Below are 14,827 nucleotides of genomic sequence, written 5' to 3' on the forward strand. Positions count from 1 at the left end.
TTTTCATGTGTTCCTGTTTATTGGTTGGATTTTCTAGTCCAACCTTAGCACAAAGACACATCAAAATACTGGAGAAAGCCAAGGAATAATTTCATGGCAGAGAACTAGTGAAGATTATAAGGCAGTGGTGGATTTCTTTTGGGGTATGCTGTCTGCAGTGGAGAGCCCGGCATAGCCAGGTTCCACTCACTGGATCATCTATAGGGACATCAGCATAAAGGGCTGTAAACATTTTCACAAGGATGACATAGTTGAGCAGCAATATATCATAGCCAGCTTCCTTCAGATGCTCTCCTTCACTGTAGGACCTGAAAATTGTATGCAAAATAGCATTGTCAAATTCTTTTTATCTATTATATTGTAAGAAAAATACAATGAGTTATGGGCATTTGTTATATGACCTTTCACATCCCTGACTTTATAATGCTTCCCATTCCTATGTGCTCTGTGCATCATATTGAGGAAAGTTCTGTATTAGTCCTCCTTTCCTTTCCTTTCCTTTCCTTTCCTTTCCTTTCCTTTCCTTTCCTTTCCTTTCCTTTCCTTTCCTTTCCTTTCCTTTCCTTTCCTTTCCTTTCCTTTCCTTTCCTTTCCTTTCCTTTCCTTTCCTTTCCTTTCCTTTCCTTCCCTTCCCTTCCCTTCCCTTCCCTTCCCTTCCCTTCCCTTCCCTTCCCTTCCCTTCCCTTCCCTTCCCTTCCCTTCCCTTCCCTTCCCTTCCCTTCCCTTCCCTTCCCTTCCCTTCCCTTCCCTTCCCTTCCCTTCCCTTCCCTTCCCTTCCCTTCCCTTCCCTTCCCTTCCCTTCCCTTCCCTTCCCTTCCCTTCCCTTCCCTTCCCTTCCCTTCCCTTCCCTTCCCTTCCCATTTGTAAATTTCCTTTTTCCTTCATCACAGAAGTCTTCCTTTCTCACTCTCATTTGCCTATAACAACACCCATAACAAGAGCTATTCCTTCTTCTTTGTGTTTAAGAAAACATTTTCTTTATGTCCTGCTCTGTCACTCCTCTTTTGTCACAGGATAAGGAAATACATCCAGCTATGTCTTTGACCCCAGTCAGCCTATTCATCCACTTAAGTTTTATTACTACTTACCCTTTTGTGGAACAAATTCAGATCACTACTACAAACCTTTCTTTGTCTTCAGAAAGTGCATGTACTCCCAAGCATTTGAAAGTACAGCAGCACTTACTAGCTTTGACTAGGTAGACAGCAGGTGACATGCCCGACCACACCTTGTTCTGCAGGCTGAACTGTACTCCTGTCTGTGCACCAAACGAGTGGTTTGTGAACATTTTCACCAGCTGCACAGTGGTAACAACAGCTGTCAAACAGTTTTGCTTCTGAGAGGGAAAGCCCACAAAACCAGAAAGCACCATAGTAAGGAACTAAGCAAATGAACAGAAAACACCCTGTGCCAGGCATTTCTGAACTACATCTGTAGCTCTGATCCCTTTGGTAAGGGAACTTGCAGTGGTGTAAATTACACACACTACACAAACTGTCTACCATTGACACACAAAAACTGATAAATGAAATCAAAGTACCTTCTGGGAGTTACAGATCACAAAATCCCAAGCATTTTATCCCGCAGTGTACATCCAATTGATTTAACAGGATGTTTGATGGTGGGCAAGCAGACTGGTAAGAATGTCATGCCAAACCCATCTTTGTGATGAACACAAGACATGGCACACCAGCTGAGTTCTAGATGGTGACTTTGTTGCAGCCACATTTAAAGTTCTGTTAAAAAAAAATCTGTTCTGAGGAAAAAATCTACCCTGCAAAAATTATTTGCATCAGAGAGGATTTCTTTTTATAACTGCATCTAATATTCCTAAAAGATGAACAAGATATAAGCACTGGTATCCTCATACAAACAGCTTTTAGACTTGTGAGGTAAAAAAGTGCTCCCTTGATTATTTCTTCTCATTTTTCAAAAGAACATATGCATAGATAAACACATACTATTTCAAAACTCCATTGGTTCCTGTCAGCCCAATGTTTTACATTAGCTAGAAGCATTCTGGCTCACAAAACACATTCTTGAAGAAATGCACACCCATGAAGAAGCATCTGAAAACAGAACTGGTTGCTTCAAAAGAAAATGCATGTACCAACTAATAGAGGGAATTCTTTCTGGCTCCTTGTATGTTTGTGGTATAACTTGTTGGACAAGACTTGGCAATGGTCATGACTTATCTGACACTTGTGTTTCAGATGTTGGAGCCTTTCTAACTTCAAGGTGTGCCTTCACTCTGTCAACTCATCCATCAGGTTAACAGCATTTGAAGTGTTGTTCAAACAACTAACAACATCCAGCTTATAGGTGGGAGGGGATCTTTCTAATAGTAGGATTTTCTTGACATGCTTAAATATTAATTGCTTACACCTGTGATGACTGCGGGCTGTTTTATCTCTTCTGACATGGAGAAGGGAGATCCTGGCTCCTGGAAGCTTAGTCAGAAGTAAAGGACATCTAGAAGGAGATAACATCAATGTAATAGGGGGGGTGAGAAACAGAAACTAAGGAAAACAACATGTCTGAAAATGCTTGAAATCCTTCTTGCTGACTAGCCAAGAATAGAAACACGGCACTACACAGACTGTTCAGAAAAGCCAGCCTTCTATGTAGAGGACCCATGTGAGGAAGCAAATAAACAAACAAACAAAAATTAAATAGCAAAATATCCTATCACTGTCTCCATCACACTAAGATTTCAAGGGCTCTGGTCATACAGTTTTTTCTTGAGGTAAATGACTCAAACTAAAAGAAAAAATAATTAATGAATAAAACCATTCAGAAGCTCAGTGCTCTGACCTTGGGCATAAAGGCAATGTCTACTTGATGTGCTTGCAGTTATTTTCAGGAAGGGTCTTCAGAAGAGCAATGTGAAATCCCCAAACTCCCAAAGAGTTAAGCTACTGCTTGAATCTTTGGGTTTTGACCACACACCATCAGACAATTGGAAAGGTGGTGCTGTTTTCACAGCTAATACCATGGTGAAACCCGTGTCTTCTTACGTAATAGCTGTGCACTGTTAGTCATCCTCTCTCCATGGCATCTTACCTTTATCTGCCTACCTGCTTTCTGTCCTTTGGAAAAGCCCACAGAAACCCTCTGCTGCACCTCAGCATTTCAGATGGGACAAGTGACAATACAAGAGGTCATGGTCTTAAGCTGCAGCAGGGGAGGTTTAGGTTGGATGTTAGGAGGAATTTCTTTGCAGAGAGGGTCACTGGGCATTGGAATGGGCTGCCCAGGGAGGTGGTGGAGTCACTGTCCCTGGAGGTGTTTAATGAACGACTGGATGTGGCGCTCAGTGCTGTGGTCTGGTTGAGGTGCTGTCAGGTCATAGGTGGGACTCGATCATCTCAGACATCTTCAGCTTAATTGACTCTGATTTTGTGCTCTGGAGTTGTGAGGAGACCTTGGGAGGTCACTTCTGTGTCAGTAAATGCACAGCAGAAACAAGACAGCCTCCTCATTTTGACACATATTACAGCCACTGCTGTCAGCTTATACAACAGAGATCTCATTTATTTTTTCCTTACTAGCTGTCCTCATAAGTAAAGCATTTGTTTTGTGAAATAAATACAGCTATCTGCTCTCATGAAGTGAACCCTCTATCATCCACTCAAAATCCTTCATTTAGTGAGTAAATTATTTTTAGTTATTAATATTTTAATTTTTATGTATTTTCAATATATCAGTAAAAACAAAGAAATAAACAGAAAAAGCCCGAGTGCCATCTTGCACCAGGTAAGGCCTGGCTCTACAGCCGGCCTGCGTTAGTCCGGAACCAAATGCTCGGAGCGCGTTTCCGCCGGAGCCGCTCCGTGTGGCGCCGCTGTGGCCGGGAGGGCCGCAGCCATGGCCGACACCGCCGCGCCGCCGCCGCCGCCCGCCGCTCCCGCCCCGGGGCTCCCGGCTGCTCCCGGCACCAACCCGCTGTCCCGCAAGCTCAACAAGATCCTGGAAACGCGCCTGGACAATGACAAGGTGGGTCGGGCGGCGGCGGCGGGACGGGGCGGGGGCCGGATGAGCCGTCAGGGGCCGCGGGCCCCGACAGGCTTCGCGGCGGGGAGGCGAGTCCTGCCCTAGCCTCAGTTCCGCTGCGGAGCTGCGGGCGGTCCTTTGCTGCATTAATTACAAATAAAATTAGCTTTCGCTTCTCCAGCAACATGCCGCGCTCCTGTTTTATCCCTTCAGATCGCAGGGAGGTTTGTATTACTTGCCTCGAAAGGGCACTTCTCAAGCTTTTTGTAATTTAGATGTTTTCTTGCTGTGGATAGGTAATTCATTTACAGAAAGTAGTCTTATTGGGTAAAGCTACTGCAAAATTGTGGACAAAGTTTTCTGTCATAAGAGAAGAAGAAAGGCTCAGCAATTATTTTAGTTGTTTGCCAACTGATGCGGAGTGTGTTAAGGTAGCTTTTCCTCTAAAACCACTTATTAGGTTTGCTTTATTTTTAATAAGACCATGAACTTGGGGTTGGTACAGACTATTTAACCTCCTTCTTTGTAACTGCATGCAAACTGAAGGTCCTTTTTTATTTTCTAGGAAATGCTGGAAGCACTCAAGGCTCTCTCAACCTTTTTTGTGGAAAACAGTTTGCGCACCCGAAGGAACCTGCGTGGAGACATTGAACGACGAAGCCTGGCCATAAATGAAGAATTTGTGCACATATTCAAGCAAGTTAAAGAGGTAATGTTTTTGCAGGATGACTAGCTATTTTACAAGAGCACTGCTATGTGATTTAAAGTTTTACAACAGAAAAAAAGATTAACAGGTATTTTAACTTTCCAGGACAGATATACTTTTACAGTAAAATTGTTTCATTTGTTGGAAATTGGATGTTTCAAACAGATCCAAGTCATGAGTGAATCTTGATGTTTAGAGGTGCATTGCTCTGCACTGACTAACAGGCAGCCTAGAGCAACAATGTTCCTTGTAACTAGGGCATCTAATTGTGGTGGGAAGCTGGGCCTGGACACAGCATTTCTGATTAAAAACACAGTTACTGTTATTTGACTTACTTAGGAACTTGAGAGTATAAATGAAGATGTGCAAGCAATGAGCAGCTGCTGTGAAGACATGTCCAGTCGTTTGAAGGTAATATATAAATGGAGGTGCTTTGAATATTTTTCCTTTTGAGGTGTGACTACATTCTTTTAAAGGAGAGGCAGAGAGTTATTTTTGAGGATTAAGAGCAGCAGCAAGATGTTTCCATGGTATGCATGTTATGTTACTTTAGGATACTAATATGCTTCTTCTTACTTCTTTAGAAAATGTATCAAGGAAGTAATTTTAATTTCTTCCAAATTGCAGTTCAAAATGCAGCCATATACTTATTTTGATAATAGCAGTATGATATCCATGTGTATGTCAGTGGAGAGAAAATATTTTATTAGATTGGATGTGTGTGAGATTTAAGGGTTAATTTGTGTATGTCCATTTAAAATGGCTTTTGTATTGACTGTGTCTCTTGAGTTATGTGTCCATGTAAATACCTCAAGTGTGTTCATAGGAAAGTATCTGGTAATTCAAACGGGGAGACAAATCTGGTGTGCATCTTCAGTTTATTGGTTTTGTTTCTTAACATTGTCTTGGAATGCTGATATGCAACAAAACCAATTCTGTTTCACCTTAATCCTGAATCTGAAATATTTCTGGCAGGGCTGGGGAGTGTAGGAAATTTGTGTTTTATGGTGCATTACTGAATCTGGCTTAGTTTTAGGGTAGATGTTCAAAATTCAGTGCAGTGATGCATATAAACGGCTTATGGATGCTGAAGTGTAGATGTTTTGCCAAACCAAACCTGTTCCCAATACAGCACATAAGTTATAGTATGTGAATAAGAATCCTTCACAAAAAAATCCTGTGAAAACAGTTGTTTTCCTCTCCATATATGTGTGTGTGTGTGCAGATATTAGATGTCCTCCTACTTAGATAAATAGGTTTCACAGTCATTGTACAAATGCTTGTAGCTTGATGAACTCATACCAAAAAATGTGAGAGTACAGTGTAGCCAACTGCAGTACTTAATTTTCAGTTTTGGAAGGAGCTGGGTAATGCACCTCAGAGGTCCCAGATCACTTTGAACATTGTTAATGTGGATATATTCCCTAGTGCAGTTCAGGAACTGTTAGACTAAGCTCTTAGATGTGGAAATGAGTCAAGTGTCCATGCAGATTTTAGCTCTTTTCTGTCTTTAGATCATGAAGTGTAAGTGTCGTCTGTGATATTTTTTTTTCTTTTCCCAGAGTAGAGCCACCCTGCAGAGATTTCTTTTACTGTTGTAGTCAGTAGCTAGTTTTGTTCTGTGCCCCACAGGAGGTTTCCTCTAGAGCTCTGTAGAACTCATAACTTGTCTTGATTCAATCCATATTTTCTTTGTATGAATAAAGTTTAATAAGCTCATGAACTAGCTCTCAGTTGTGAAATACTCTGGTGCTTTTTCTGTAGTAGGACAGGAAGACTTTCAGGCATGTGCTCAATCTGAATAAGACAAAAATGAGCTAAATAGAGCAAACAGAAGATACAAAGAGGAGGATTTGGGGCATATAATGCAGAAAAGTGTGCAAAGAGAGCAGTATATGAAGAAAGCAGAACAAATGTAGGACATGAAAGGGAATAGATTTGGATAAGCCAAAAAGCTTTTTAGCTTTGTTATTTTGTAAGTTTATAATACCATCTGATCCAAATAACCATATATTGTCACATCTGATTTTAGGACAATGACTTGATAAATACAGTGGCTGAAAGAAGGAGCAAGTGCTAAAATGGAATTCAGTAGGGTTGAAGTATAATGAAATTGGTAACTAATAGACTGAGGAGGGGAGGAAGAGAAAAATATTTCTGTTTCGATCCACAAGAAACATCAAATACCAGCTTCCTGATTTTTCTAGCATGTCTGGCTCATTTCTGACAGTTACCTTGTTAGGTTAGATATAAGCTCTTATATTTCATACATAAAATAATGACAATATCTGGCATGTATTTGAATGCACATATGTAAAATCTGGCTTCCTGGTATATCTAGCTAGATCCAGAAAAAATGCTTTTCTTTCTTTTCTGCTGTCCTACTGTTAGCATTGTTCATGATAATCAGTACTTCTGCCCAGAAAGTACTGGAAAGGAAGCAAATTTCCTCTTTTTTTTTAATTGAAATTTGCAGTTAAGTTGGACATGAATTGTTACAGTCCTACTTTCACCTTTCAAAGCATTCCTGTACCTTTACTGCTTTTCTGTTGTAACTAATGTAGTGGCAGATAGAAAGGCTGAAATGAATCAGTGTGTATAGAGACTTTTGTTAAACCTCACATGGGTCTCAAGACTGGCATCTTCAATTTGGCAAGCTGTAATTTGGCTGTAATACAGTATTGAAATTATTCACAGAATGTCTTTATTGCCATTCCCACCTCTTCTCTTGCAGTATTATTCTGTACTGAATACATTTTTATTTTAGGATTTTTTTTTGTTAAATCATTGCAGTTTTTCTGCATAAGGGATCACTGGCATCCAGTGTGAAGCCAAAATGTCCAGCTGTCTTTTAGCTTTTCACAGAGCAGTAAGTTCCAGAACTCTTTAGCTTCAGTTGCAGCAATCCTTTTAGTTATGCAGTTGCTGTCTGATGTGGAATTGTTTCTGCATGGATTGCCTTGCACTGCCATCACTCAATATTTAGGGCTGTGTTAAATTTCCTAAGTTAGAATGGTAGAATCATTTGGATTGGGAAAGACTTCTGAGATCATTGAGTCCAACCCAGCGCTGCCAAGTCCACCGCTGTCCCATGTCCCTCAGTGCTACACCTGCAAATCTTTTAAGTACCTCCAGGGATTGTGACTCAGCCTGAGCAACCTGTTCCAATGCCTGACCACCTTTTCAGTGAAGAAATTTTTCCAAATAATTGTCCTTGGTTCATGCAGTTCTGTAAGCTGTTGGGCTGTGGAGCTAAGCTTGCTTAGACTAGCAGAGCTGTGTTCATAATCTTTTCTAAAAAGACTGAGTGGACACTGGGACTGGGTAGTTTAGCATCCACAGGTATTTGTTTGATTTTTTTATTTTGTGACAGCAAGCGATTTACAGTTGATGGGCAAACAAAATAATCAGAACTATTTCACTAATATTTATAGTTTCTGTATTAAATATAAATTATAAATAAACTGTGAATATAAGTGTATATAAACATGAAAATATATATGGATAAGGATAAAAATGTATTTATTTTACAACCTGGACATAGGGAGAGTTAATGAATGCTTGTTTCAAGAAGACCTTTTATTTCAAAGAGTATAGTCTTTAAATTGCTTATACTCAGCTTCAAAAGTATTGCCTACTATAAAGATTGTTTAATATAGTTGATGTGTTTGTGTTTTAAGGATGCTTAACAATTCTAATTTTTTTTCTAGGCAGCAAAGGAGCAAACTCAGGACTTGATTGTAAAAACCACAAAACTCCAGGCAGAAAAGTATGTATACTACCTTATTTATTTGATAGAATTTTCTTTTAGATGCGACTCTGACACTTTGATTTATGACTTCGGGATTTTTCTCAATACTATATGTGTTTTTAGCTCAGTTGTACTCTTAGCTTTTTGCTAAGTGATCCAAAAGGTAAGAATGTGTTTTAGTGTTTATTTCAATAAAAACTGGCTTTTTAGGAAAAACAATCATTTACAGTGGTAGCACATGCTAAATATGGATGTGCTTTGCCTAAAGTCTTTTGATAATGTAAGTTATATTGTGTCTTAACAGATATGGACCAACTCAATTTCTTGTCAGTTTGACAGGCTTCTTGTTATTAATGCTTCGTATCCAGTGGAAATCTGTCTTTTTCAGGGGCTGTATGAGGGAATGCAAAGTTGGATTCTAATCTACTCTGCCATATGTAAACCTGACTAAAATACACCAGTGCTGTTTAATAAGCCTAGCATACACCACTTTTTCCACTGTTTCTCCAGCCTCCTGTGGAAGAAAAAATGTGTATTTTTCACTTTTCAGTATTTTTATTCCTGAGAAGGGGATAATAGCTAATGATGGATTCAAGCAGTCTTTATTGTTTTTATGTCAAGGATGTATGGTTTTATAGCTTCAGGTTTTCTCGGTGTAGAAGAATGAATCCCCTTGCTTTGTGAGCTTTCTTCAGAAAATTATATACAGTTCACTGGAGGTTAGAAATAATTATTTTGCAGCAGTAAACTTCTAGTAAAAATTATGGTTTTGGATTGCTCTCAGTGAGCTTTCAAAATCAGTAGGTTTATGATATGAGGTTCAATAGAAAATCTGTACATATTTTAAACATCGAATGTAGAATAACTGCATAAAATGCAATGCTGTTTCATGTAAAGTGAAAGATTTGGTAAAGACAATTTAAGTGAGCAGTAGTCTTAGAAAAGACATCATTTTGAATATGAGTATGTAAAGTAGTAGAACAGAGAAGTGTTTATATATTTAGTCTCAAGACAGGGAAAGCTGCTTTGATTCCTTGTTCTGAAGCAGAATCTACGCCAAGACCAGTCCTAAGTGGTGTGTGTCTAATTGGCCTTAAATTTCATTAAAGGATATTATGCAGACTGTACATCAGTACCTCTGCAATAATAGTCCTTACTTGCACTAAAGTTTACTTAAAAAACTTTCTGATAATTCCTTTAAAAGACAGAACATCCCCCTAGTGTGAAGAGGAAAAATGTTTAGGAAATGGTCTGTCCTTCTAAGGGTCTGTGTGACCTTGGAGTGCATATGTAGGAAGAAGTTTGTAAGTTTATTTTTGAAGTATACCATGAAGTACCCATGAGCAGAAGCCAGAGAGTACTTGTGCCTTTTACAGTCTGATAGTTATGGAAGATTCATAATACCATTTATTAGCAAAGTTGAATTTTTCCCTGCCTAAACATGTGAAAAATTGTGAAGACTGGTTCCATTTGGGACATTTTAGTAATTTGTTCTTTTAACTTGTTAAAGGACTGTTTGTTCTGATGCATTCCTTTGGTTTACATCAGGCATGTGAAGAGGCATCTGCTGCCAGATGTTAGGGGATTCCTGAACACCTGAAATCTTACCTCTGAAAAAGTGCAGGTCCCAAATTGCTGATGCCTTCAACTTAATGTGACCTTTATTAGCCAGCAAATGAGTAAGTGGTGAAACTGGAAGGACATGGCTTCTCTGTCTCTGAGGGTTGTCCCAAAATGCTGTCTGGTTGAAATGCAGAGATGAAAACTGACCTGTTCTGTTATGTTCTTCTATTAGGCTTAGCATTTATGTGACTTACTTTAACTGACCTTGTTTTTGTATCTGGAAGAATGTTAGGATTTTATTAGATGATCTGAAACTGAAGGGAGACTGTAAACTTCCAGATGCATTTCATGTATTAATGTTAACTAGGGATTTAGATTATTTTCCTTTTTTTGCTGTACTTGAAAAGGAATGGCTGTCTCAGTGGTTCTGTGTGGGTACTAGGTTTTTAATACTAAGTAGTTTTGTCACTGTATTATCATCATCATATAATTAGTTGTAGTTCAAGATGGTTTTCAGTTTCCAAAACTTCCTACCTGAACTCTTGTTGGTTATTGTAGTCTCTCAGGTCTGTGGTGTGAAGGTAGAGCTGCTCACCTGGAGTTCCCTGTAGGTAGTCCTGATGAGTGCATTGGGACTTCCTTTATTGGTGAAATGTGTGAATTTAAGATACCTGGGTAAATATTTGGGATAGAAAATTAGATGTTTGTTTCAGATTTAGGTTAAAACTTCTGCATTCTTGGGTTTTTGCTTTGCAGCATTTTTTTTTTGTTACTTAGTTTGTGAGCTTTAGACCTGCTTTGGCATAAATGCTAAATATAGGGTCTTCCTTAGATAAGAAATTTTAAAAGTAATTAATACAACTGCATTTTTATATTTGTTAATATGTCAGAGTTAGTGCATTTCTTAGGTCAGGTTGCTTATTCTGAATTTATTTCTTCTGTGAAGTCTAGTTAAAACTACTGTACATCAGAAACAGTTTTCCTTCACACTATTTAAATTATTGTATCTGCTTAGCATAGGAACTAGGATGAATTTTTTTTCCTTTTTCCTTTAAAACTGAGACTTACCATAACTTAATAGAACCATGTAGTGTGAAATAAAGTAGTCCAGACATCCAACCCATATCTTCATAACAAAAGGTTAAGTTATTGCTTCTCAGTAACATGGAGTCTTGAATAGAGTTCATTTTAATGTATTTAATAACAAACTTCTATAATAAAGAAAAACTGAGTTAGTTAATTTAGACAATTTCTGGTAATTCTTAAAAGTCCACTTCTGTTTCAGTTATCTTCAGTAGATTACTTCTACTTGAGCACACTAATATTACTTTTGGGTTGCATTAGGTTTTTTATGTATAGTAATGAGGAGCTTTGTTTTCAAACAATGATCATCTCTTCTGCTTTAAAAGATGTTTAATCGCTATTGCTAGTAGGCTGATAGAAAAAGGATCGTGCTCCTTGAAGTGAGATTTTAATAATAGGTTCCTCTGACTTGTTGGTTCTCTGCTTCTCTTGTTATACTTGACTCTAGTTTTGTTTGAGTTTTGTTTGGTTTTGGTGGTTTCTGTTTATTTTTGTAGGTTTGTTTGTTTTGGGTTTTTTGTTGGGTTTTTCTGCTTGTTTTTTTTTTTGGTTTTTTTTTTTTTTTTTTTTTTTGGGTTTTTTTTTTTTTGTTTTTTTTTTTTTGTTTGGTTTGTTTTGTTTTGGTTTTTTTTGGTTTTTTTTTTTGTGTGTGTGGCTGAAAACTTATTTGCAATACTGAACTACTTCACCTTGCATACGGGACAAGCGTCCCAGACTTCAGTAATTCCCATACCAGAGAAATAACTTGTTTAATTCCAAATACTCTATGCAGAATGCTAGAAGCCTGTCTTCATAGTAATTCTACCAGCCACTTAATAATTAGATGTTGTGCAAGATGTTTTGCTGTTTTTGAGGTTAGCCACACGTTACAGTGATCAATGTAACAATTGAGAGACTAGAAGGTAATACTTGAAATATTAATTCTTATAAAAATAAGTAACAGCAGTTATGTAAGTATGTAAGTTATGTATGTATATGCTCAGGGGCTTCACTGAAAATAAGTGCAGAAATGCAAAAGTTGTTGAGGGCTAGAACTAGTGTTCTAGAAGTAACAGCACAATACTTTGAAAACTGTTATGAAAGAATGGAAATGGCTCAGACAGATATTTCTTGAGTCAGGCTACTGGTTCAGAACTTTAGTGGAGATTAGGCACTTGAACACCTTTACAGGTGTTCAATTTTGCTACACTCTCTTAATTGTGTTCTTAAACACAGTGAAATTTGTATTTTGGTGTCAGAATCATTGTTAGCTACATTGATTACAAAAAAAGCCATTTACATAGCTCTGAGATTGTTTTACTTTTTAAAATAAAATTAAATATGATTCCCAGACAGGAATATAAGTGTGTACTTCAGTTTGTTTTAATTGAATCACATTACATTCAGACTTGATATTTATTTAAAAAATAACAAACACTTGTTTGTTATTTTAAAATGACAAACACTTGTTTGATTCTTGGAATTTAGTCAATTATTTAACTGTCACCTCTGTGTTCAATACAAGCTTAGAAGTCTTAGGAAAAATGTTTCTAAGTGAACATCTGCTTCAGTATGCTGCACTGCTGATCTCTCTTCCTTGTCTCTTGGTGGTGCCTTTTTCCTTTTCTAACAAATACTTTTATGTCATAATCAATGTGGAAATTATGCAGGAAGTTCAGCACTATTTGTAGCAGGTTAGAGAGGTTTTCTTTTATCAGCCTGTGCTAAGAAAAGTGGTGATCTGTTGGTTTGCATTGATGGGATGTATTTCATGTGTTGACCTTTTGAAACTTGTATTTGCATTTATTCCCATGAATGTGCTTCATGAGAAAAAGCAGTGATTGTTTAAACTGAATTCCATGTGGGACAGAGTGAATACTTCAAGTTCTGAGGCTCATTTTCTATCCTGATTTGTAGCAAAGTAAAGCATAGGTGACAAGGTGTAGCAGAGGAATAAAACCAACTAAGATGGATCTAAAAGAAAAAAAAAACAAAACTAATTTGTCACATTCCAGCCATGACCAGCAGAGAACATGCAAAGCCTTATTTTCTTACTAGCTTTTCATCCTGGCAACTGTGTTGAGACATGAAGTACTCTTGGTCAGTATGAAATGAGGCATGGTTTTAGGTTGAGAAACATTCACCAGAAGTGCAAAATCAGTTATATGATACCATTTCTGACTGATGTTTGTCTGATCTGCTCTGAGAAGAAAAGCCCAGGAATAGAAGGGCCAGAGAACCTGATGTCTTCACTGGAAATTGATTTTGGTTTTATTGTTTTCCTGCTATCTAATTTAGTTCTCCTTTTGCTGCAGCTTAAGCTCATTTGTTTTGATTTTATTCCAGGTGGATGTAGAGAACAGTGTGTAATTTCCATGCCTTTGGCAACATTGTTGAATTTGATGACAAATTTGGAGTTAGACTAAGCAAGCCCCTTTCAAGTGACTTTATATCAGATTTTATAAAAGATAAACTCAAGATACCAGTCTGTTTGGTATGGAAATATCAAATAGCTCATCTCTAAAAGATGGAAAAGAATGTGTTAATTGGAAGCACACTCCTTTTAAACTTAATCTCTGTGCATAACTTAGAAACCATGGATCATGGATCTTAACCATTGCCAAACAGTGATTTACTCTGTGTGTTTGCATATCTATATCTTTATATATCACATGATTTCTGCAAAGCTCTGCATATGAAAATTTTGTCAAAAATATTCCATAGATGCATATGCATCATATTTAGAGGAAGCCTTACCAGTATAAAAGTAGAAAATTATTTAATTTCTTGAATTTATTTACAACATATAAACTTTTTTATTCTAGTAATTGGTAATCTGTTTAGTAAGATTTTAATCATTTCAGTTCAGAATTATTGGTTAACTTTAGATTTAACCTTTTCAATTTTTTCCCATTTATTTTTATCACCGAATGTATGAGATGGCAAGGCTGCAGCATTGCAGGCTATCTGTCTCCAGCTAGGTGTTACAGATGGGAGAGACATTCTAAGTTCAAGTCCACTCTCCTGCTGCCACATGTTATTTGCATGATGACTTTGGTAAACTCATCAGCTGTTCAGTACATAACTAGTGCATTATTTTTACATGTTGTGTGTGTTGCTATTTGTGGAACGCTTACCCCAAAAGCTCATTCTTTCCAGGAGGAGCCTTTCCCTCATTTCCAACCAAATTATTGGATACAAATTGACTGTTTTCTCATCTTGTCCTTTGTCTTAAGAGCTGCCTTCACCTCCTGTGATAAATTAGTTTTTCCATTTCCATGATCATCCTGCTGGCTGTGGTCTAATGGGAATCCATTGTTCTTGCACACAGATGATCAGGATTGTGATCTGTTTTCCAGATGAGGTCTCACTAAAGCCTTCTTTACTATTATTGCTATTTTCTTGTATCCTGGAAACATTAGACAATTCACTGGGTTTTTTGTCTTCCTATTTTTTAAGTAAGGAGAACATTTAATAATAATCCATAATGATGGAATGGGTCACTGAATACCTCCTCACAGTATTTCAGTTCTGCTTCAATAAGAGATGTGTTTGATGGATAAAATGCAGAACAAAACATTTGTTCTCAGCATTTACAAATGCACTTTTGCACCTCTACTTACTCTTAAGAAGGGTTTTCTAATGCTTGTGTGTAACTGTTTTGTTACATAATCTTGTATATTTGCCTTTCACATGACAGAAAAATAATTTTGCAGCTTTATACAAGTCTGTTAAAGATGATTGTTATTTAC

At 37.6% G+C, this 14,827-nt stretch overlaps 1 protein-coding gene across 2 annotated transcripts in view; it reads left to right on the top strand.

Annotated features, from left to right (window-relative positions):
• The first annotated feature begins 3,825 nt into the window (after nucleotides 1-3,825).
• COG6 (component of oligomeric golgi complex 6) overlaps nucleotides 3,826-14,827 on the top strand; it is a 55,240-nt gene continuing 44,238 nt past the window's right edge. The window contains exons 1-4 of one of the 2 annotated variants that reach the window (XM_053970931.1): nucleotides 3,826-3,996; nucleotides 4,559-4,702; nucleotides 5,039-5,110; nucleotides 8,410-8,468. In XM_053970931.1, the coding sequence (XP_053826906.1) occupies nucleotides 3,868-3,996; nucleotides 4,559-4,702; nucleotides 5,039-5,110; nucleotides 8,410-8,468 (404 nt within the window). In that variant the 5' untranslated portion in view covers nucleotides 3,826-3,867. Of the gene's footprint in view, nucleotides 3,997-4,118; nucleotides 4,218-4,558; nucleotides 4,703-5,038; nucleotides 5,111-8,409; nucleotides 8,469-14,827 lie in introns of those variants that run through there. The other variant, XM_053970932.1, reaches the window with a different exon arrangement.

Source organism: Vidua macroura, chromosome 2 (genome assembly GCF_024509145.1).
Source record: "Vidua macroura isolate BioBank_ID:100142 chromosome 2, ASM2450914v1, whole genome shotgun sequence".
Taxonomy (NCBI): Eukaryota; Metazoa; Chordata; class Aves; order Passeriformes; family Viduidae; genus Vidua; species Vidua macroura.